This window comes from Engraulis encrasicolus, chromosome 21 (genome assembly GCF_034702125.1).
Source record: "Engraulis encrasicolus isolate BLACKSEA-1 chromosome 21, IST_EnEncr_1.0, whole genome shotgun sequence".
NCBI classification, from domain to species: domain Eukaryota; kingdom Metazoa; phylum Chordata; class Actinopteri; order Clupeiformes; family Engraulidae; genus Engraulis; species Engraulis encrasicolus.
The window spans coordinates 1,460,313-1,485,394 of record NC_085877.1 but is presented as its reverse complement, the minus strand read 5'-3'; the positions used below and the strand labels follow the sequence as shown (position 1 = coordinate 1,485,394).

The following is a 25,082-nucleotide window of genomic DNA, read 5'->3' as shown; positions in this document are numbered from 1 at the left end:
GAGAGAGAGAGAGTGTGTGTGTGCGTGTGTGCGTGTGTGCGTGCATGCGTGTTGAGAGTGGGTGGGTGGGTAGAGCACAAGTAGTGGCACAGCTGTGTGCAATTGCCATGAGTGGTTAGGTAGGTACCCATAGCAGAGTTGCCTAATGATTTTCCATTGACTGAAACATTGCAACTGAACTTTGCAAATGGAGACAGTGTGCAGAAACGTTCCTCTGTAATATGGTATCCAACACACCTAGACAAAGGAGGTGTGTAAAGAAGCCTTCTGAAATAGTCATACCCATAGCAACACACATACACACATACGTCGTTGTCATGACTGCCACCTGCGTGATGGGCTAAACGACTGAATGCTGTTGTGTTTGTACTGTATGTGCTGTATGATCACAATGAGCAATGGGACTGAATGTTGTTTTCCCTTTCAGGTACTGGAGAGGAGGCATGCCCACTAACTCTGGGAAAGACAACTGTGCAGGAGCCTGGCTGACAGATGGAGACAGGTGGGGGGACTGCAAATGTGCTGAAAAGTTTCCTTTCTTCTGTCGTAAAGGTGAGATTTACAACACAAAACATGAGTTTAGAGCTCAGTTATAGTCTGTCATTACCATTCAGAATTGTTCTGCTTTGAGAAGATGATTGGCCACGGCCACTGATTTCACAGATATGCAAACCTTTCTCCTCTCGGCTGGTAATATCTAACACTGTCAAGCTCCATACTCCCCATTCACGTCTCTCTTGTCTGTAGATGACTTGATGTTGGTGTCCATGAATCGGACCTGGGCGGAGGCTTTCGTGTACTGCAGTGAGCTTAACATGTATCTGGTGAGCATCTTCTCGAAAGACATGCAGCAGCGCGTGATGGAGTTGGCCAACAATGCCTCCACTCCTCAGGTGTGGGTGGGCCTGCGCTACCTGTGTGTCCTGGAGATGTGGATCTGGAGCACTGGGGAGACCGTCTGCTACGACAACTGGGGCCCAGAGGTCCAGCCTGCGATGGGGGAGTGTAGGGGATGGCACGAGGGGAGGACTGGAGCGGTGCAAAAGGAGGGAAAGAAGTGGGCCATTCTGCCCGAGAGCACCAGGCTCAACTTCATCTGTGCCACTGAAGATGGTGAGCGTATTTAGTGTGTGTGCATGTCAAGTCAAGTCAAGTCGGATTTATTGTCAATTTCTTTGTATGCACTGGTCATACAAAGAATTGAAATTACATGTCTTACTTTCCCATGCAGACATAGACATACTTTAGGTTTAGACATAGACAGTTAGACATAGACTGTACACCTAGAGTACCTATACAACACACACAGACATTTAAAGTGCAAGACTGGGCAACAGAAGACATACAGAGAACATACATTAAAAATAGGCAGGCCTATTGTTGTGTATTTTCAATAATGCTAACATATGTGCATGCATGCAGGAGTTTGTGGGCGTTTGGGTGTAAATAGTAATTTCATTGCATTCAACCAGAGCCCTGTTTGAGCTCTAGACGTTGATGTATTGAAATGTTAATCAAGTACTATGTCTCCCTCTGTTTAATGTTTTGCAGCAATGTGACCACCCTACGGGGAAGAGCTGAGAGCAGGAACAGTCCACTCAACGGGGCTGCAGCAGAAGAGGCCTGAGACATTTGTGGATGAAGAAATACATAGGCCTAGTGATTGTCTTTTAATTAAACTACATGTATTTTCGCTCTACTTATGAAGTCTTTTCTTTTTCTTGAAGGTGTTCCTGTGTTTGTTTGATGTGATTGGCCTGGAACAGGGTGGTGTGGGAGGGGTGGGTGGCAGCAGAAGCGTTCTGTGGCATTAACAGGTGTTTATTTGATTTAGTGATGTATTGATTGATTGATTTGATTGATTGATTATTTCCAAGGTCTAAAAAGGTTCACCATGAATGAGTCATTTTTTGAGTCTGTGTGAGGGCATGTAAAGTGTGTTAAGGTATGTAAAAGTATGGGCAGACCTGACTCAAAAGGGCCTCGAGCACTCAGGAGATTGTGCTTACAATTTTGTTGGGGCTGTTTTGTTGTTCTATCATCTTACTGAGGTGCTCACCTGTAGGCCTACTGGGTGAAGTAAGCTAAAGATCCAAAAAATAAGAAAGATTTGGGGACAATATTTTTTAAAACCTTTAAGAAAGCCTTAGCACAGAAGCTATGTTGTAACCTTAGCCTACTGTCACCAAAATTGTAATGTGCTATGTCTTAATCTTACTAGGCTCTCGGTAGCCTACTGTCATATCAATGTTGTTATGATGTAGCCTAGGCCTAGTTGAGTATTTTCAGCAAATAGTGAATAGGCCTGCTGACGACCCCATCTGCAGTAAGAGGCTATGCAAAATGGCAAATCTATTGAAAATCACATTGGCTTGATGGGAGGTTTGCCACGGTGAATCGTATAATTACATAGGCCCTAATGCAGGGGTGTCAAACTCAAATTGACTGAGGGCCAAAATTGGAGTATGCAACGAAGTCGGGGGCCGATCTCAAGATTTATTTTTAATAAACGGACTAAAATCGTGCAGGCATGCGCTTAATACTTATAGTTTAATTTCAGACACACTGGCACATATTGTGTTGCAGATGAGTGTGAGCTGTGTCATTGGCCTGGGCCCGCTCATAATTCTTTTAGACACCAAATTTCATGCTCAAGTCTTGGTACACTATACATTAATGTAGTATGAGGGCCAACTGTAATACACATTTGAAATGATCTCGCGGGCCAAATAAAATGACTCCGCGGGCCAGATTTGGCCCCCGGGCCTGAATTTGACACCCCTGCCCTAATGGTTTCATAAACTTATTTTATTTGTGCTATATATTTTCTGTCACATACCTTTTGGATTGTTAAATAGTAGCCTAATGACTTGGTTATTATCAGTAAAATGTGTAGTGTTTTCCCTGTTAAGCTACATTTGCTGGGAAGGTGATGGATTGTGTTTGTGTAATAAACAACAATACGTTTCTGGATGTTTCCTCCAGAAAGTCATTATTAATATTATTCGCATATTATTATTATTATTATCATTATTATCATTTCCTATGATTATTAGCCTATCGGGCCTATTAATTTTAGCCATAGGCTATGGTCCATATAATTGCTAAACTGAATTGAATTGAATTGAATGGAATTGAATTGAATAGGTCTGTTGAATAGGCTGTTGTAGCTACACACAAACAATTCTGCAAATAAAACTAATAGAACTAATAGTTCATCTGTGGTACTTTTTTTGTTGGGGGGGGGGGGGGTGACTTGCGCGAATTGTACGCATTGTTGATGTTTTAAATACATACAGTCGCTTGCTTTCTACGTCATCTTTGACCTGAGCGAAAATACAAACAGAGGGGAAGCTTTTCAGAGGTTAGTGGTTTCTGTCCTTTTTCTTAATTTGCGTTCAAATTTTATGCTCAATCTTAGAGTATGTTGTTTCATTAGTTTGTGTATGTCCGATGTCCTAAGTCCATGTCTTCTCCACATGGCGTTTCTTTAATCAGCTTCGTTCTACTGTATGTTTCGTATTCCAAACTTCATGACAACGTTGTTGAGGACACTTAATTGGTCTGAATGCAATATGAAAAGTATCTGGTTTGCATTACATTATCGGTGTCAATGTTGCATCTACCCAAAGCATTCCTAGAGAACGCTTGACTGTCGTAACGTAACGTCAGCATTTGGACTTTGATTCAGCAGAGGGTTTGCCAATCTGTGCTGCGACTGTCAGGGCAGATACCAGGACAGTTACAAATGCATTCTCGCTCTTTAAATACAGTGCCTCCCATGTCCTCGTTTTAAACTTACCAAAGGTCTCTAGAGTTCTAGAGGAGAGACGTACTCTCTCAAACAGCATTACAAAAGCCACCCATTTTTGTCTGCTACTGGAAGACATAGAAAAGTGTGGTCCTTCTACAAGTTTCATAATTGGGATTGGACATAGCTGAACGTTTGTGTTATTTTATTTCAGATAAAGGACATTAGTAAGTGCCTTGAAGATGAGTGTGCCAAGCTTTTCAGAAGATCATGTCATACTGGCGGAGGCGAAAAAGGAGGAAGATGACATTCCAGATCTGCCCCGTGGCCCCTTGGACATTTACAGGAGAAAAGCCTCTTTCAACTGGAAGGACATGGCTAGGTTCATTGATGGGGACGAAATTCTTGCGTTCAAGGTAAGCCACTAAAAACTACCTATCTACAGTTAACAGACGGGTCAAAGACGTGCAACTTGGCAGTGTCATTCAGTGTAACGACCTTCTGCTAACTGTAACGGTAAAAAAAACATGATTTTTAAATTGTTTCAAGTGAATGGATGACAGCCGAGGCTTTCATGAATTCACTGGAAAAAAATAAAATAAAATGTTTTTTACAGTTACAGTCAGCAGAAGGTATCCGTTACACTGAATGATAATGCCATGTTGCACATCTTTGACCCAGACCCACTTGATCCTCTTGATATTGCGTGTCCCGCTTTTGTGAGGTGGTGGACGTGGGGCCAAAGATGGTTATTGCAGAGGCTATGTGCTGAAAATGTTTGAATGACAGTAAGCTTAGTTGGGCAATATTCGTTCCAAGAACTTTGTTGATTTAAAAAGTCAAAACAGTCTCATGGTCCAGTAGCTGGGAGTGGTAAGTAACGGAGTAAGTGTCGGAAGTGTGTGTTTGTGTTTCATATGATGGAGCCTAGTTTTAGGGCAAGACAGAGGTCAAAACATGTCTGGTCACCCCGTTCACGTAAGAATAACATATTTAGTGTGTATCAGTGTTCCCCATACATAGACCATTATGTGGTGAAGTACCATCGAATGAAAACCAAGCGGTAATTGATTCTTTCTCTTTACTTCCCAACACAACTAATTAATTCAGTCATTCAGTCATGGAGTGCGTGCAAAGGGGGTACACACAAGACAGTTGCACTAGTTCGTGCCACACAATGCTACTTGGTCTGTGGGAGACACTGTGTCTATAATAGTGTAATGTATGTGTAACAGTGACGTGCATGCTGCTTGATGATGTTTGTCACTATACAGTAGTGTAATGTATGAATGAATATATTTTTCATCATGTCCTTCAGCTCAGTAATGAGTCTGTCCTTCTCCTACAGTCAGGGATGGATTATGATTCCATAAGCCCCTGGGCCAGACAACAAGAAAGGCCCCCATCAATGTAGTGTAGCTAGTGTATAAAACGGGTGTTAGGCCAGATGTGAGACTCTATGTTGTTGGGGATATGGAAGGGTATTCCTCTGAGAAAGTTTTGAAAATATAGTTATTTTAACAATATGAGAATGGTAATTATAGAGGCTTGTGCTTCTGGGCCCCTGGACATGGGCCCGGTAGGCCTGTATGTAATCTGTCCTCCTCCTCCTCCTCCTACAGCGGCACGTGTGGTCCACGATAGAGAACGACCCGCTGTTTGCCCGGCAGGCTGGTGAAGACGTGTCCCTGGAGCGCATGCGCGAGATCACCTTCCGGCGCTGCAAGCAGCTCTTCAAGTACGACTTCCTGCCGCGCGAGGACATGATGGCAATGCCCTGGAAGACCACCGTGCTCAACGACTGCCTGGGCATGTACGACTGGTCCCTTGGGGCCAAGTTCTTCCTCAACAAAGGGGTGAGTTGGGGTCCGAGACAGAGACATTTTGGATCAACTTAAGCCCTTAGCGCAGAGCCTATGTTATAACCTTGCTGTCACCAAAGTTGTAATGGCTATGTCATCGGTAATGTCATAGCATTGTTGTTATGATGTAGTTGAGTATTTTCAGCAAGTAGTGAATAGACCCGCCGGCGACACCATCTGCTGAAAGAGGCAACGTACACAGTAGGGGTCAGGTAAGTGAGACTGTAAAGAGTAGGCTCAACAACTGCTTGGACATGTACAACTGGTCGCTCTCAGCCAAGTTCTTCCTCATTAAAGGGGTCATGTCACATGAAATCAGACACTTTGGGACCCGACCGACACAGATTTCAGTCATACTTGTTGTGCCTTTTTAGCAGCAAGGTAGCACCCCAAAACTGCACTTGTGTGAATCTGACACAAATATTAAGGGAGAAACAGACGAGCAAAAGTTTACATATGAGGGTAGGACACTATACATTCAGCCTTGATTATATCTGTCAGTGTAAGTCACAAAAATATGTCTGTGGTGTTGTTTTAAAGCTCTTTTCTGGCTCTACAAATTACACAAACAGCATGGAATACAACAACCCTCAGAATGTGAATTATGATAAATTGACAAATTAAAAATGGAATATCTAAAAAACTTGTATTTTAAAATGGCCAATTCCTTGTCTAAATGTAGCCTGCAATGTCATGAACAAATTCTTCCTCAACAAAGCGGTGACTTTGATCTGGTAGGGTGATGGAACAAACCTGGTATAAGAAGGTTACTGCAGTGCCCATGCGTTTCACTATGCAAAGTATAATGCAGATTTACTTAAAATGCACAGGTGGAACAAAGTTGGTTGAAAGGTCTCAGGTATTGGGTCCTGAAATCACGAGTAGGAGAGTAGGGTACAATTTAAAGCAATACTGTGCCACCCTTGGTTGGATGCATTACAAGACTCTCAGGATGATATTGCAAATGACCTCCAGCCAAGACTTGTGTCAGCCCTTCGGATCACGACACGGCAAGCTAATACTGTCTCTGTCTCTCTCTCTCTCTCTCTGTCTGTCTCTCTGTCTGTCTGTCTGTCTGTCTGTCTGTCTGTCTGTCTGTCTGTCTGTCTGTCTGTCTGTCTGTCTCTCTGTCTCTCTCTCTCTCTGTCTCTCTCTCTCTCTCTCTCTCAGATGTTTGGGGCGACGGTGGCCAACTCTGGTTCGCAGCGCCATGAGAAGTTTGTGGAGAGCACAGAGAACATGACGGTGAGCTGCCAGGAGGGCCTTGCTTTTTTCAAGTTTTACTTTCCTTCCTATTTTTGGTTATATTAAATAATAGAGAGATTAAGCCTACATGATTTATTCAAAGGAACATTTAAATTTTTACCGCTTTTTGCTCATTTAAGTAAAGTCTGCTTCATCTGATAAGACATGACATGACGTGTTTAAAAAGAGAGCCCCAAAGAATGCCGAAATGGCTGTTGTCTAACGTTATGATTGTTTGCCACTGTTCCTTAAAGAACCGATTTTTTTCTGGTGGCAGCAACATGCACACAAATAAGCTCACAGACCCACACACAACCTCCAGCGGTGATTAAGGTTTGCTACAGTTTAGTGGCTTGCAGATTAGATATTTGCTTCAATCACACAGTCACGTCCGACAGAAGACAACATTAACTCTGACTGAAATCTCCTGCTCTCCTCGACTCAGCCAGGCAGGCTGGCGTTGTCAGGGCATTCATCAGAAGTCGTTTCTGGTTGCATCATAGTAGATGGACCTTGAGGCCTGTCTTTTGATTAAACTGTACAAAGGTGCTTCTCGCCTGATGTTGCACAAAGCTGTGGCCTTGAAGCTCCTCGCCTGGCCTTGACAAAGTCTCCCACAGTCCCCCATTATCACAGTCAAGAGCCAGACTACTAATCAGGGTTTCCCCCGGCATATTTTGTCTTGTCCTGCATTGTCCGTCTTATGTGTGCTGCTAGATCATTTCCACCTGGATCAAAGCAATGACTCTACTTGATTATAGTGAAGATGGCCCCCCTGACAGACAGCTCCCAGCTTCACTAGGTCCCCTGAAGAGAAAAACATTTTGGATTTCAAATGTGCAGTAATTTACAGATGATGATGGTCACTTGTCTTTGATACTGGCCATCCACCACCCATCTTGACTAATGTTCTTTGTAAATCACTGCAAACATTTTTAACATTTGTTATTATTATCCAGCTTTATAAATGTAACCAAAATCATTTCTAAAAGCTACTTCAGGACTTACTACTTCTTTGTTTACTCGCCTTCATTTTCTGCCTGTTGTTGACTTGCTGTGTGCATTGGGGCTTGACTGAATGCAGATGGGTTTCTTATAGTTTGTGTAAACACACTGTACAAATTGCCAATTGTGGCACAGGTCAACGTTCTCTAAATACCACCTGTCCTCATTGCGTGTGTGTGTGCGTGTGCGTGTGTATTGTGTGTGTGTGTGTGTGTGTGTGTGTGTGTGTGTGTGTGTGTGTGTGTGTGTGTGTGTGTGTGTGTGTGTGTGTGTGTGTGTGTGTGTGTGTGTGTGTGTGTGTGTGTGTGTGTGTGTGTGTGTGTGTGTGTGTGTGTGTGTGTGTGTGTGTGTGTGTGTGTGTGTGTGTGTGTGACATTGTTCCCCACAGACCTTTGGGTGCTTCTCCCTGACGGAGCTGAGCCACGGCAGCAACACCAGAGCAATGAGGACAACGGCCACATATGACCCCAAAACACAGGTACACTCACAAGGAAACCACCATAAAGAGAATAATCGCACCCACCAACATGCGCGCACACACCCTAATATATGGACATATTCCAAATGTAATACATAATGTGTGAATGTGCACGTATCCACATTGTATATAAAGTCTACCTGTCTACCTGTGTGTTTGTTATGATATACATACACACACGCTACGCTCACATACCAACAATTATAAATAGATACATGTGTGAATATGCACGTATACACATGTGCATACAAAGTCCACATTTTATCTGAAGTGTACCTGTCTACCTGTGTGCTTGTTTATATTTGTTTTATAATGTATGGTACGCTACTGGACACCTTGATATTCTTTTGTATCAATGAAGTATTACCTGTCTACACACACACACCCTCACACCCTCCCTCCCTCCCTGCCTCCCCTGCCCAGGGTTTCCTGAGTGCATGCCGTCACGTACGTGTCTGTCCAAACGAGGGCAGTGCAGTGAGCATATGAGCGGGCCCAGAGCCAGACTGAAGGTCACACTGATAAGCCAGGCCACAGATTCACAGCTGAAAACCTCATCACACTCTCGCCACCTTACAACAACGCCACACACACACACGCACGCACGCATGCACGCACACTGAGGAGTCGGTAACAGTTATAAAAACAATTTATGATGCAACACCATTGATCCTGATATTGTATTGTATTGTTTTGTATTGTATTGTGTTGCATTGTAATGCACTAGTCTTAAAGAGGAGTTGAAATGGCGTCAGTGTGGTGCAACCACAGCTGATACCACTATTGAATGTAATAAATGTTTTTTTTAAATTGAATTGTCTGAAAAACATACCTTAATTTCCATATATTAATCATTTTATTGGCATTAGCTGTGGTTGCACCACCTGACGTGTGCTACTACAAAAGCATCAATGACCTAGGCTGTTACCAGCAGAAATCAGATTAATGTGTCCCCGTCATGTAGTGTGGTCACTGTCATTCCATGTTTCTCACATGTTGTTTAGGAGTTTCTGATCAACACTCCTGACTTTGAGGCGGCTAAGTTCTGGGTGGGCAACCTGGGCAAGACGGCAACACACTCTGTGGTCTTCGCCCAGCTCTACACTCCAGACGGGGTCTGCCACGGGCTGCACTCGTTTGTCGTTCAGGTGCGAGTCGCCTCTGTTGTTGTTTTTGTTGTTGTTGTTTTCGTTGTTGTCATTGTCGTCTTACTTTCATTGTCTTACTGTACATTGTCTTGCTTTCATTGTCTTACTGTTGTCATTGTCTTTCTTTCTTTCTTCCTTTCTTTCTTGAAAATGTGTTTTCTCTAAACATTAGTACTGAGTGGGAGAAATATTAATATTTATTTGGCTCCCAGCATGCCTGCATTGGCACACAGATGTTGTTAATATTGCTCTGCCGTTCATTGCTTCCTCCGTGCAGGTGAGAGACTCCAAGACGCTGCTGTCCATGCCTGGAGTTACGGTGGGAGACATGGGCAAGAAGCTGGGCCAGAACGGCCTGGACAATGGGTGAGGAGAGGGAGAACAGTAGTATATTAGTACCGTAGAAATATATGGGATGCGTGCACATCCAATAAAACAGGTACTGGATCAAAACGACCCACATAAAAAAGGGGAAAAATCCACATACTGTTGCCATTCACCGATTTATTCAACACAACATTTTAACCTCGCACAGCCTTCGTCAGGTGTATAGGTGTGCCATGAAGTGAATACTGACCACACACACACACACACACACACACACACACACACACACACACACACACACACACACACACACACACACACACACACACACACACACACACACACACACACACACACACACATCTTTTAAAAGCAGAACTCTGTTATTCTGACTACTTTGACTATTCAGAGTATGTTCTATCTTTCTGTAGTGATTCGCAAAATTTTGCTCCTGGCAGATTCTGGTAATGTGTAGTTGGACCAAGAATCCACCAGGAGGCAGTCAATATCAAGTTTTGGACATTCCTCTGAATTTCAACAGCCCAGACAGTAAACCAAGATTACACCACAGTGATGAGTTCGCTTCAGAGGACACACAGTCACTCACATGTAATGTTTGGGACTCTGTAGTCTAGATATCGTCATATAAAAGCTGTTTATGTGAGTAGGATGTGGTAGTATTCGCAAAGAATCACTATCAGTTTTTTTTATTTAGGCACAGAAAATGTAACAGAGATCTCTAGCTGTCTGTCTCTAGTGTGCCATTTATGGGTCAAGTGTATGTGTGGACCTTACCTTTTTTGTGTTTTTTATGACAACATTAAGAACATTAAGGGCTTTTTTTGGTGACTAAAGGGCAGTCATGGGTGAGCGGTTCGGGCGTCAGACTTGCATCCCAGAGGTTGCCGGTTCGACTCCCGACCCACCAGGTTGGTGGGGGGAGTAATCAACCAGTGCTCTCCCCCATCCTCCTCCATGACTGAGGTACCCTGAGCATGGTACCGTCCCACCGCACTGCTCCCCATGGGGCGCCACTGAGGGCTGCCCCCTTGCACGGGTGAGGCATAAATGCAATTTCGTTGTGTGCAGTGTGCAGTGATCACTTGTGTGCTGTGAAGTGCTGTGTCACAATGACAATCGGAGTTGGAGTTTCCCAATGGGCTTTCACTTTTTTCACTTTTCACAACATTTAAAACATTCAAACGCACCAATAATTATACAGTATCTCTATTTATGAATGTGTTGTAGAATTTTCGAGCAGGTGAGTTGCATAGTAGTAGTGGGAATTCTTTTATGTTCATGCGGTTGTCTGTCTGTCTGTGTGGTGTTAGGTTTGCCATGTTCCATAATGTGCGTATTCCACGGGAGAATCTCCTGAACAAGACGGGCGACGTGACGCCAGAGGGGAAGTACGTCACACCATTCAAGGTCAGTTGGTCCCTTTACATCATTCCCCCTTAAAGTAAAAAACAAACAATTTTACTTCACTACCAAATATATATTAGATTATCAAACAAAAGAATGTTGGACAGAGGGCTCAAAGGTTCTTTGAGTAGAGTGATCACGCTGTTTGATCAAAGAAATTTTTATGCAAGGAAAATAATTCCAAATAATTGGTAGTTATAATTTCCAAATAATTCCAAGGCACTCTTTCTTCTTAAATGATAAGCTTTTAATTAAATTGAGATGATCGTCAACGTGTTTCAGCCTCGTTCACAGCTTTTTATTGAAGAAGACTGAGTGCCTTGGAATTTGAAAAGCTTGCCATATAGTCCTAAAATGCATTTATGACCTTAATGAAGAGCTTTTACGAATGAGCTCTATCTAGTGTAGTGGCCACATGGTGCTTCTTAAGTCCTGTATTGTGTTTATACCTGCTCTGCTACGATAGACAGTATTGCCCCTAATGGGTCTAAATATAGTGCACAGAGTAGTTGCTGCGGCCCAAAATCAAAACATTAGCGAGAGTGTTGCCTCTCCTTACACCCTCTTCCCAGACGTGAGGTTCACATAGGACGCTATTTTTAACAAGCACACACAGTAGTAACACACCCTGTTGAACCCTGCGTGGTCGAGACGTGTTGGTGTTTTTTTTAATTTTGTGTTGCCTGTTCGGAAACCATTCAGACAGGTTTCTTTTTGACCCATGCTTGACCCCAACCTTCTTAACATTCTTATGCATTCTCTTCCTAGAGTGTCAGTCGTTTCAAACAAAGGTGTAAGTTTTGCTTGGAAAGTGGTGTGGACATTACAATGGCAAATTGTCTGGGTGTGCTATTTTTGCATTGTATTTGTGAAAATGTGGTAGGGACAAGCTAGGCTTATCTCAAAAGTGGTATGGACATGTCCCCACCATCCACATCTAAAGTTACGCCTGTGGAAACTTTCAAATGACATAAACAGTGCTCCATCAAACTGCTCTAAAGCACAGCAGTAACATTAACCCATTAACCAGTCTAACTATGGGAAATGTATGTTTTTTTTCTTGTTTTTTAATTAATAAAAAATAGTCAATGTTTTGCTCTTGTAATGCAATGTAATGCAATTCTTTTGACCTGACTGCATGGCTTTGTATTGATGGTCACTAAACTACACCTATTGTCCTGATGATAAGCAGAGTGACATGTCCTCTATACAAACTGTGAGGTCACGGTGCCTATGCCTTGATGACACCCTGCCCGAATTAGCAGACAATGCGCCACATAACTCATCTTCAGCATTGAAGACTTTAACAGCCTACGTAAACAGAAGACAAGGTCAGCAGGCAGCGCTACATTGCATGCGAGTCCTCCATAAAGCAAGCCATTTTCCAACTGTAGGAGTCCCTGTACACAACTAAAATAATACTTTTCTCCATTGAAATGTCCATAGCAATTTAACATTGTTCGATTCCAAACTGAGCATAGCCTATTTCAGTTGTAGAAGTCATGGAGATGTGCCAGTGTGTGTTAGCAATGCATTAGAAGGTATAACTCAATTTGAATGACAGCTGTTTTCTGTCTCTGTTAGCCACAAGTGCTATTTTTTAATCCATGCCGGCAATTGTATGATAACAACATAGGAAAAAGGTGCGCACATCCGTAATTTGTTAAATCGGCACTGAACCAAAAATAACACTTCTGCTTCATTATGTTTTGGGAACCTTACGTGCCTGTACCTCTCCTTTATGTTTTGGATGGCCGTTGTATGATGTCAGCTTTTTAAGTACGTAAACTGTATACTGCCCTATTTACTTTTAAGAGGGCGAGACTTCCTTGGGTCGTATGCTGTAGGCATTGTGTAGGTGCAGTATTGTTTCCTGTACTTCCCTCATGCCTCCCATCCCACACGTGTGTGCTCTACTGTACAACAGGCCAACATTATCACAAAACACTAACAGGCCCCCCCATACAGTCTGCAAACGTCTTTAAGGGGCCCCACCACTAATACGGGAGGGCCCTGGGCCCAGGGGCAAATGCCCTGCTTGCCCCTCTTACAGCACGGCCCCTGCGTCCATCCCACACGTGTGCTCTACTGTACAACACACCCACCTCCATTACAAAGCAGCACGTGTCAGGACCATCAGACCTCAGGTTCAACCTCTCAGCCAGAGCGCCCCCCCTCCATCTCCAAAACACCCCACCATCCCATCACCTCTCTGACGGGGCAGAGGGTACAATGGAGATTCCGGCTGTAGAAAGTAAACATTTTTCTGGACCAGTTGAACTTTTAAAGAGCTCACAGATCATCTGATGGCTAGATGAGCTCATCGGCGAAATCAAAATATACAGGCAAAAGGAGTACAGGAGCTTCAACTTGCTGAAGCTCCAGCCTTTGCGAAAGGACTCCAGCTTTAAAGCAACTGACGTTTTTCTCTCATGAGGTCCAATTGGGAGTGTTTTTTGTTGTTTAATATTACAAAAGAAGAGAATTTTGAGTGATGCCAATGTTAAATATGTTCTGCTGTCTGTGGAATAATAAATTAATAAATAATATAGTAATGAAGTAGTCCACTTGCATGATAACATGACCTGAGTGATTGAGGATCTTCACAGACCTAGTGCACCTCTGACTATGCAGGACGCTAAGTGTGGATGAGATTGGTGCGGAGAAAGAATATTCTGCAAAGTACCGCTAAAACGGTGTTGTTTCCCCCACCATGTTAGAGCGAGTGGAAGATTTCTCCCTGTTTTCAGACCAAACAAAACGAAGGCCGCTTTCTTTTTCGTGGCTGACGGAAAACCCAGAAGGAGGGCGTCTGTGAAAACAAACAGGCCGGGAGAGTTGGAGGAGAGGAGAAGAGAGGCCCAGGCCCAGGCCCAATTAACCACACCGGATGTATTCTCCACAGCCCACATTTGTTTACAGAGCCCAGCCAGGCAGAACCGACCTTTCCTCATAATCTATAACTTTTTCCGCACTCCTTTCTTTTGTCTCGTTCAATCTTTCCATCTGATTCGTTCTATTATCAATTTTCATCCATTACATTCTATCCATTCTATGCATTCTTTTCTCTCTTTCTCCCTCGTTCCATCCCTTTCTGTTTCTTCATCTTTTCCTTTACCTCTCTACCACTCTTCTGACTTCACCCTCTCTATCATTTTCTCAAGTCTCTCTCCTTTCTCTTCTTCTTTCTCTCTCTACCTTGCTTAGTCCCCTGATGTGTTCCTCCATGGCCCTCATCTGTTTAAACAGCCCAGCCAAGCAGATCCAGCCTGGCCTCATCATAATATCTCTCTCTCTCTCTCTCTCTCTCTCTCTCTCTCTCTCTCTCTCTCTCTCTCTCTCTCTCTCTCTCTCTCTCTCCTCATCCCTCTCTCCTATATCTCATTCTTCTTTCTTCATTTTTCATTCATCTCTCTATTCTTCTTCCCAGTCTGTCCATCTTCTCTCTCTCTCTCTCTCTCTCTCTCTCTCTCTCTCTCTCTCTCTCTCTCTCTCTCTCTCTCTCTCTCTCTCTCCCCCCTTCTTTCTCTTCTGTCTGTGTTCCTCTACAGCCTTCATGTGTTGCAAGAGCCCAGTCAAGCAGACCGGACCCTTTCTCATAATCTCCTTCTTAGCTGTTATCACCTTCTTACTCTCTCTGCCTCTTTTTTCTTTCTGTTTACGCCTATTTCCCTCTCTCTCTGTCTTTCCTCTGCATTTTTTTTCTTTCTTTTCAACTCTTTCTCAATTTTTCTGTTTCTTTGTATGTTTCTTTATCTATATGCACGTTTCTCTCACTGTCTGTCTCTCTCTCTCCCTCCTTGTCCTAACCCTTCTTTTCTTTTTACCTTCCCCTGTCTTCTTCCTTCCATCTTCCTCTTTCCTGTCTTTCCCACTCCCCCCCCCCTCTCTCTCTCTCTCTCTCTCTCTCTCTCTCTCTCTCTCTCTCTCTCTCTCCCAATCTCTGTCTGCCCTCTGTCTGTGTCTGTCCATCCATCCATCCTACTGCACATCTCCCCTTTTCCCCCTGTCTGCCTTTTCTTCTCTTCGTTTTTTCCCCCTTCCTCTCTGTCCTCTTTTCTTTCTTCTTCCTCTCTTGTGTTGAGTTTTGGCCGTCATGCTCTCTTTGCTTGGTCCGCGTTCACACACTCTGCTGTTTGGTCTTCTGTACTTTCTCTTCCTGTCCTACTCTGTCCTACATTTCACCCTCACTCCTCTTGTCCGTGCCTGTTCTTCTGTTCTCTCCCTCTCCTTCTCTCCTACTTGGTCTTCTTTGTCACATTTTTATGAAGCCATTTCAATTTTATTCACTTCACAGTTGCTTTATCAGTACAACTCTTCAAACACCCTGCTGTAAAAGCATGAACAAAAGCATTGGAACATCACATTGATTTGTGAACCAAAGTGGGAGTATTCAGGAACCACTTACGCAGGACAAGGAGGACATTTAAAGACCGACTTGCTGTGTTCTGTACTGTATGTGCAGTGTTATGGTCCCTTGGGGCAATGCGGCGTTACGGCACTTCAGCCAGGGATACATGGACTGTAGTCCACCCCCATTCTTTCTACTGATGACCTGGCAGACCTAATCGTCTGATCAATTTTTGCAAAAAGGGGGAGGCGTTTCTGAGGATTATGTTACATTGACAGTAAATAACAAACTTAAAAATAACAAACAAATTTAGTGAAACATAGTAATATCCCAATAGTAATTTTAATATACTTGTAGTAGTATTCCAATAGTAATTTTAATACAGTAATATCCCAAAAGTAATTTTAATTCCTCTCCTGTCTGCTTCCACTAGGACCACAATAACCATTTTGGGACGTCCCTTGGAGCCCTGTCCGACAGCCGTGTGTCCAAGCATTAGGGCACAACCATACTGTATACTTGCGTTCTTCAACCTTTTATCCTCTTTCTGTTGTCTCCGCTTTCCTCTTCTGTCTGCCTCCTCCAGGACCCCAATAAGCGTTTTGGGGCGTCGCTGGGTGCCCTGTCTGGTGGCCGCGTGTCCATCTCCCGCATGGCCGTGGTCAACCTGAAGTTGGCGGTCACCATTGCCGTACGCTTCTCCGCCACGCGACGCCAGTTCGGCCCGCGAGACGACCACGAGATCCCTGTACTAGAGTACCAACTGCAGGTACGGTATACCATACAGACAGCGTGCACACACACACACACACACACACACACACACACACACACGCGCGCGCGCACACACACTATGCTGCAGTACCAACGGTAGGTACCACACAGTCACCACATACCGAGCCAATTATATTTGTCATTTTGCCTTTAGAGGCAAAAGAAGAGGCGTCCTTTCGTACATCTTGTGTGCTGGATAACTGATTCACTTTTGGAGACCAACACAGCTTAACCTTTTCACATAATTTTCCCTTTTTTGTTTGGTAGCCCTTGAGTCTGCAAATACAATTATCTACATGTATGCACCACAGCTCTATTGTGTTTACTAAGCAACAGACACCACACAGCACAGCAGAGCCGCTGGGCACTGGACTCTCTGTGAACTCTTACTTTGCTATTCCCACGGATACAGCATATCAACCCTTATATGCATAGGTTAATTGAATGGACCCATAGACGACCCTACAGATCGTCTGCATATACTGACACTATTAATAGTACCATTTGTTGAAATGGGTTAGGTCATGAAGTTAAACTCTGTTTTAAGAGCTGAAAATATTGCTTCCTTTTCAGAGATTTTTCAGATTACCATTAATTTATGGGTTCCCTTGAGATTTGTGCCCTGGGCATAAACATTCTCCCCCTCCCCCATAAAAGCGCACAGAATTATATTGCAATAGCACACGTAAATGAACATCAAAAGCGAGCAGCTGACATAAGCGTTTTCTAAGAAAGTCGTAAATCCCCAGGAGAGTCGTTAGCTAGCTGTGTACCTCACAGCTCTCTGCCCCCTGTATGCCCTCAGTTTAAGAGATTCACTTGTTAATAATGAGTTGTGTAAATGGAGAAATTGAGAGAAAAACATTGCAAATGCTAAAAGGGTTTTTAATGCAGCTGTGTGAAATGGAAATTATGTAGCATCTTCATCGGCCCATACACCCATGTGTATTCTGTATGCAAAAGTAAGAGGCCTTTTAGTGTTTACTTCTCTTTCCTGTTTTTAAATGTGTCGTTTATTTGTTAATGTGTGATGTTCAAGGCAAATTGGGCAGATTTTCAACATTTAAAAACCTAGAATGCACAGATAGAGTTTAAATGTTGTTTTGTTTGGTTGAGTCACCAATGACTCTGTGTGGGTGTGTATTACAGGCACGTGCACTCCAATACGGCAGGGGAGGCATGGCCTCACCAGCTCCAGATGAGAATGATGAGATGCAGTTAATGTGAATAATAGTAACAATAACAGCTATTGTTTTCGAGCATCTGCACCATAACTACCATTTGAGCAGTATTTAAACAGTTTCACTCATTTTCAATCATTTCCGTGGCCAAAATCGTAATATTTGCCCATTTCATGTCAAATTGCTCCCAATACGCTGAATTTGGGGCAACTCTGAACTGGCCTCACCCCGGATTGCGCAATCCCTCGTTAACAAGCTTGCGCGCATGCGCCATGTTGCTCGTTCTGTGAATGCAACCTGGTAATATTGTATTAAACGTTTTTATACACTTAATAGAAGTATGTATGGTGTGCCCTCATTTCCTGATATTTTTTAAATATTTTCTACGTGTGATTATCATTTCTTTACTCTGGACGCTTTGGCATAACGCCCACTGACAGATACAATGGTGAGGCGAGCAGTAGCCTGGCCGCAGACTCCTTCTGGTGTTGAGTCTTGCTGGACAGTTACGTCATAGCGAATCTGAAGTTCACAATAGGGAGGGAAAGTAATCTCATCGCCCCCTGCTGGCAACGTTCCAACCCCCTGCAACAAATGAATGTTTTTTTTCTTTGAAAAATTACATCTCGGCCCTGACGACGAAGTAGAAGTAGTGGCAGTCATATTATGGGCATGTTGGCCCGTTTTATCGAACCAGGTGGTAAAATGTTCGGTTTTTCACTGATCTGAGCTGATTTTAATATTCTTTAAAAAGCTAATACAGAACTACACTGACTGGCATGTGTGGCTTGTTTACTCCATGTAATTAGCATAGCCAAATTAGCATAGCCAAACATGAGCCAGAGAGGTGGTTACTCGTCACCACAGAAGCCATCATATCTACTAGAGAATTTAAAACCATACCAAAATGATCGCGTGTATATATGTGTAATAAGAAGACAATGTGGAACTCATAGGATTACAAGAATGTGAAGATATGCGAAGAACTTGCGTTCGTTCGCGTTCATTTGTTTCTCTGTGTTGTCAACGAGGCGCGAAGCACAGCATGCTGGGAGCTGTAGTCCGTTTCCGACCAGATTGGCACAATTTCTATTTTTCTTAAAAGGGCAAAAAATGACTTGAGATTTTCACAGGTAGTAGTTCATGCTATTGTGTACGCTGAAAAATGTGTCTGGTATTATAGTTCCAAGTCATATCTTTGTGGGATTTTTTTAAAAACTTGTCTATGGGAGTTTCAATAGGATCACCCTGGTGTTTGGAACGTAACCGCTAGGATCGCTGTTTTCCACTTTCCCTCCCAATACAGTCAGTCCGTGTTGTTGGCTAGTTCACTTTGACTGCTACAAGTGGATTTCATAACGAAACTAAGAGCATTCTCAAAGTTGGATTTCCAAGGGGAAAATATGTGATAAAGAATGGAGGACCGACAGAGCTGAAGGGTTTGCTACTCAGGTGACCGGTCAGAATAACTACCCGATCATTTCAAAGTGAGTGGTACAACACTGCAGAAAATATTCGTTGTTTCCCCTGTCTTGTTTGCAACCGGCGAGAATGTGTGGAAGACCATTCGCATGGGATTTTACGACTTAACAATTTACTAAGGACTAAGGAGCCTCACGAAACACAAATCCTTGTGGCTACTCATATTCAATGCCAAATTGCTTTGGACGTTTGGGGCGACGTTTGGGGCTTTGGATGAACAGCGCCGGCTAAAGTAACGTTAGCATGTACAACGCCAAAGTGAAGGAAAAGAGCGGCGCATGGACCTGATGCACGGGTTCAGGTAAGACCAATTTCCTATGTGTGTGAAGCCTGTGTTTGTGAGACCCGTGGGGAGAGAGAGTCCGCCGTGATTCTGTCCAGTGTGGTAGCTTTTGTGACGGGCACCGGATTCTCATGTGCCCGGTAACTGTTTGTAAAGTTGAGTACAGGGTACCGTTGAGGTAAATCAAATAAACCCGTGTAACTACAAGACTCTGATTTAATTCCAAGGTGTAGGCATAACAGAAATGACAGTCCCAAAATATTTGGTGACCATATCGAAGCGTGTGTAATATCTGTTTACGTTGACATTCGCTTCCTGCCACACCTTTGTCCCACAATCGCTTGTTGTAGCCTCTTACAAGTAGATGTAGGCCTACATTTGCAACGAGAATCCAGTTCGTAATCACAAAAAGCTATCACACCGGTTTGTTCGCCGTGGTGCTCAGCGGATCTATATGACACCATGTTCTGAATCTGTGGTGTCTTTCCGTAGAGCATCCGCCGCGATGCTCAGTCCACATTGCTGCTGCTGTGTGTGGTTTATGTGAGATCACTGTTTGAATCCTGTGTCTGTGTCTGTGTGTGTGTGAGAGCAGTGGGCTGTGAAGGAGCTTACACTCCACTACTCTCCCCTCACCTCACCTCACCTCCCCTCCTCTTCTCCTCTCCTCTCCTCTCCTCTCCTCGCCTCTCCTCTCCTCTCCTCTCCTCTCCTCTCCTCTCCTCTCCTCTCCTCTCCTCTCCTCCTCTCCTCTCCTTTTCTTTACTCTCCTCTCCTTTTCTTTCCACTCCTCTCCTCTCCTTTCCTCTCCCCCTCTCCTCTCTTTTCCCATCTCCTCTCCTGTCCTCTCTTTTCCCATCTCCTCTCCTCTCTCTCTCTCTCTCTCTCTCTCTCTCTCTCTCCTTGAGCTCCTCTCCACTCCTCCTCCTTTCTCCTCTCATCTCCTCTCCTCTCTCTTCTCCTCCCCTCTCCTCCTCTCTCCTCTTCTCTCCTCCTCTCCTCTCCCCTCCCCTTCTCTCCTCTCCTCTCCTCTTCTCTCCTCTCCTCTCCACTACTCTCCTCTCCTCTGCTCTGCTCTGCTCTGCTGTCCACATTGGTGCTGTGTAGTTTATGTGAGACCACTGTTTGAATCCTGTGTGTGTGTGTGTGTGTGTGTGTGTGTGTGTGTGTGTGTGTGTGTGTGTGTGTGTGTGTGTGTGTGTGGTGTGTGGTGTGTTGTGTGTGGTGTGTGTGTGTGTGTGTGTGTGTGTGTGTGTGTGTGTGTGAGAGAGAGAGAGAGAGAGATCTAATAGCATTTTCTCTGAGGAAATGCAGTAAGCTTATGTCAAAATATGTAGGCCTACCTTATGTTAAGAAAGCTGCTATGACATATGGAACTTGTCGGTAGGCCTATTTGGCAATTATTTATTTGAAAATCTGATATTGAAAAAGTTGCCTCACCAGCCATTTATTCCCAGCGCACGTCACTGGTGTATTAGTCATGTCTTATGACTTCAATGGCATTAAAAACCAGTGAAGTGACAACTATTTAGTTTGGAGGCATGAAATATATTACAACATGGTATCTAAGAAAAAAACTATGAAGTATTTTTTTTACTACATGGTGAAGTAATGCAGTTTATCGGAGAACACCACAAATTTATGTGTGTAGCGTAGCTAGCTCTCATTGTTATAGCAATGAGTGGGTGGTGCGGCAGCAGTAACTTCGAGGTTACACGCTCAACAGCGTCCAAGCACAGAAAGTACCAGCCTGTGTTTTTTTTTTCCGCACAGCTCCAAAACATAATTTAACTTCACCACATTGTTCACTTTGGCTTGAAGTCGGTCGGGTGATTGGCTGTAATTCTTTTTTGTTGGTGCACTTGAAGACGTTAATGGGATGTATTCATTTGACTTTAGTGGACTTTTAATGGTGTTTTTAGTGAGAGTCAGTCTTGTGTGGTTGAGAACGTCAATGTTCTAACTACGCAGATGTTTAACCTCTAGTTCAGAACACTGACCTGTACTTCGTCAATAATTGCGTACATTTCTTGTTCTGTTCTACTCTCTCACTCCATTAAGGAAATTGGAAGTATAAAATCATAGAATGTATAAAATCATCTGCCCTACCTTATGGACTGTAGTGTACACATATAATATAAAATATAATCTGAAACATGTAAATAGTGTAAAATATAATGAGTAATATTTTACACTTATAAAGTAAGATATGGAAGATGTCAATATGGTGTCCACTTCTAATTATGCTGCAGTGTAATGAACTGTATACATCCAATTATAAAGTAGTGTAGGTTACACATCCAATTCTACTGCAATGTAATGTGGTGTTATATTTCCTTCCAGTTATACTGTAATATTGTGTAACGTACCCTTCAATATAATGTGATGTGATGTCTTCAGTAATGGCGACTGATTCCCAGTATGTATGCTTTTTAGCATTTCTCCTAGACCAACCATAGAGTACGGTAGTAAAAATGCAGAGTTATGATGTCCATTTCCAAATATAATATGATAATGTAATGTTAATTATACTATGCAATGTAATGTGATGTTTTCAGCAATGGCGTCTGATTCCCTACCTGGCGGCGGTGTATGCCCTGGAGCATTTCTCCAAGACCTTCTTCATGAACTTCGTGGAGCTGCAGATTGGACTCATTATGAGGGACAAGAGCGACAGACAGGTGTGTGTGCACGCGCGTCTGTGTGTGTTTCTGTCCCTGTCTGTGTGGTCATACTTTGCGTGTGTGTGTCTGTCTGTCTGTCTCATGTACATATCTCACATCTGTCTCCTATGCATATTGTGTGTGTGTGTGTGTGTGCGCGCGCGCGTGCGCGTGAAGAAAATGGAGTAATGTCATTACAAAAGCAAGTGCACGTGTGTCTACTGTTTGTGCATGTGCTATATAGTATGCCTTTGTGCACATAGACTACATCATATGTTTCCCTGTGTGAGTGCACGTGTGTGGTGATGGGGATGGCAAACCAATAGCAATGATGGGAACGATAGCAATGTCATTACAAAAACAAGTCTACGTACTTGTGGGTTTGTGTCTATGTCCATGCATAGCATATCAGTGTGTGTGTGTGTGTGTGCATGTGTGTGTGTGCGTGTGCGTGTGCGTGTGCGTGTGCGTGTGCGTGTGCGTGTGCGTGCGTGCGTGCGTGTGTGTGTGTGTGATGAGAAGTGAGAAATGTAATACTGTACAGTGTGACCACGGAAGGAGCAACAGCTGTCTTGAGTTTGAAGGGCTAACATGTTTTTCACTAAAAAGAAGGATGACTTATCCAGTGGTTTTCCATTGTTTGTTAGTGTTTATTTATGTTTACTTAAGTGTGAACACGAGTTTTCTCGCTCACGTGTCACGTTGTTGTGGTGTCTGTTTGTTTGCGTGTGCGTGTGCGTCTCTGTCTGCCTTTGTGTGTGTGTGTGTCTGTGTGTGTGTGTCTGTGTCTGTGTCTGTGTACATATTTAACGTGTGTGTGTGTGTGCGCGTGTGTGTGTGTGTGTGTGTGTGTGTTGTCCCCCACTGCAGTCGGAGCTGGGGCGTGAGATCCATGCCCTCTCCTGCGCCAGTAAGCCCCTGGGCTCCTGGACGGCTCAGAGGGGCATTCAGGAGTGCAGAGAGGCCTGCGGAGGACACGGATACCTAGCCAGTGAGGAGCCTCACTTTCACTCTGGCTTTTCTCTATCTGTTTATTTGTTTTTTAATCCTGTCTCTCCTCTCCCTCTTTCTCTGTCCGTTTCTCTATATTCTTCTCTTCCTCTTCCTTCCTTCCTCTTGCTTCCTCTTCCTCCCTCTCCAGGAAAATGGATACTTAGACAGTGAGACTCTCGCTCTTTTTTCTCTTTTCTGATAATTCCTTTATTCCTCTCTTCCTCTCTGTTTATCTCGTCATTACCCTTTTCCTCTCCCTTCTCCTCGCCTTCATTTGTATAACCCAAAACAGAATATTTTGTCCCAAAATCGATCCAAGATTGACCCATTGAGCCTCTTCTACTTGGGAGTCTTGAGCCTAAGCTATCCATCTTATTCCTAGCTCCCATGATGCCATGTAGGAACAAGGGGAGACACTTAGCTATGCTTGGTTATGACTTCTGGTTATCTGCCGTGACATTAAACCAATGAATGACGGCGTTGTAAATATGAGCAAAGGCCATCACACTTGAAAAAGGACTACCGTCTACACTTACAGATTGGGAAGATGATAGCAAAAAGTGGCCTGCCTCGGTTAACATTCAACTTACAAGCATTCAACTTAAACACAGTTTGGTTTAGTTATTTGTGCAGCTATGAACTTGTTCCCGAGCTTCTTAATACCGTTCAAAACACAATCAGCACGTTGAAATAACTTGGGTTTCACACAAACTTTTAGAAAGTATACGCATAGATTGACTATTTGTTTACTTGGGTCTTCAGGAAAACCGGAAATTGCACCCCTTTTCCGTTGCTACAGTAGTGACCGCAGTCGTAAGGTGGATAGACCATTTTGATAGGATGGGTCAAAGTCATTAGCCCAACCGTGCCTATGGCTACGGCATTGAGCAGTACACAGAAATGTCTGAAGGATATGCCTGCCTAACGGCATGTTCTTCACTCCCTCTTCTCTCCTGCAGTGAATCGTCTGGGGGACCTCCGCAATGACAACGACCCCAACTGCACCTACGAGGGGGACAACAACGTGCTGCTGCAGCAGACCAGCAACTACCTGCTGGGATGGCTCCACCACAAGCAGAGAGGTCAGAACTCTCTAATGTGCAACCGCAGAAATACACCAGCGCGATCTGAGCGAGGCGAGCGACGGAAGTAATTGACTTTGTATTGAGTCGCGCGACAAAAGCGATTCTGGAGACTAGAGCGATTTGCGCGACGAGCGTGACAGTTTGAAGTTGAAATCTTTTCAACTTTCTATGACACGGTTCGGCGACAATCCGCGACAGCCAATGACTGTATAGAGGTCAGTGACCACAGCCAATGGGAATGCTTGAATGCTTTGCCTTCTGCCTGTACGGACATACTCTAGTCTCCTCAATCGCTCGTATCGCTTGCTGCTGCACTCTGTCGCTTGAATCGCATCACGCCTGGTCTATTCGCACGGTAGCGCGGTAGCACTCACTTACTCATCTGAACATTCACTCACTCATACAGAGTACATACCTACTCTCTCTGAGGTGGTTACACCACAAACAGAGAAGTCAGAACCTTCTAATACTCATCTACTATTGCACCACATTGTCCACTCACTCAGTCACTCACTCACTCACTCATATTCTTACTCTGATTGGGGTGGCTGCACCACAAACAGAGAGGTCAGACCAAACTCTTCTAACGCATTACCACTGTAGCACCAACTTGCTCATCCAAACATTCTCTCATATTACACATTTCCTGGTTTGCCCAATTACAACCCTGCTCACACAGTCTTCTGTTTTTTTTTCTCTCCCCAAGTGACCAAGTCCTCACTTGTCCACCTTCTCCATCGCTCACTCTTTCATTTTTGTATCCCCTCTCTCTGTTTTTGTTTGAAATGTTCACTAATTCATTTCAACATGCCGTGTCAGACATTGTTGTCCATTCATAACGCATCACACTATGTAGTGATTAAATGAATGAATGGCATCATTTACACCCTCACATATACTGACTTGTTTAGAAACTTGCTCTGTCTTTGCTCACATTTCTCTCATACACACTCTTTCTTTGTCAGCCCCAACATAATAACTCAGTCAGTCACTTAGTCAGCATCAGCCAGCAGGTATGACTAATCAAGG

At 43.8% G+C, this 25,082-nt stretch overlaps 1 protein-coding gene across 2 annotated transcripts in view; it reads left to right on the top strand.

The window, feature by feature from the left end:
* Positions 1 to 3,319: 3,319 nt before the first annotated feature.
* The window catches only part of acox3 (acyl-CoA oxidase 3, pristanoyl), a 62,451-nt gene continuing 40,688 nt past the window's right edge, over positions 3,320 to 25,082 (top strand). The window contains exons 1-12 of one of the 2 annotated variants that reach the window (XM_063187104.1): positions 3,320 to 3,364; positions 3,966 to 4,167; positions 5,374 to 5,607; positions 6,784 to 6,858; positions 8,252 to 8,341; positions 9,346 to 9,489; positions 9,767 to 9,855; positions 11,148 to 11,244; positions 16,179 to 16,361; positions 21,871 to 21,993; positions 22,846 to 22,966; positions 23,928 to 24,050. In XM_063187104.1, the coding sequence (XP_063043174.1) occupies positions 3,994 to 4,167; positions 5,374 to 5,607; positions 6,784 to 6,858; positions 8,252 to 8,341; positions 9,346 to 9,489; positions 9,767 to 9,855; positions 11,148 to 11,244; positions 16,179 to 16,361; positions 21,871 to 21,993; positions 22,846 to 22,966; positions 23,928 to 24,050 (1,453 nt within the window). In that variant the 5' untranslated portion in view covers positions 3,320 to 3,364; positions 3,966 to 3,993. Of the gene's footprint in view, positions 3,365 to 3,772; positions 4,168 to 5,373; positions 5,608 to 6,783; positions 6,859 to 8,251; positions 8,342 to 9,345; positions 9,490 to 9,766; positions 9,856 to 11,147; positions 11,245 to 16,178; positions 16,362 to 21,870; positions 21,994 to 22,845; positions 22,967 to 23,927; positions 24,051 to 25,082 lie in introns of those variants that run through there. The other variant, XM_063187103.1, reaches the window with a different exon arrangement.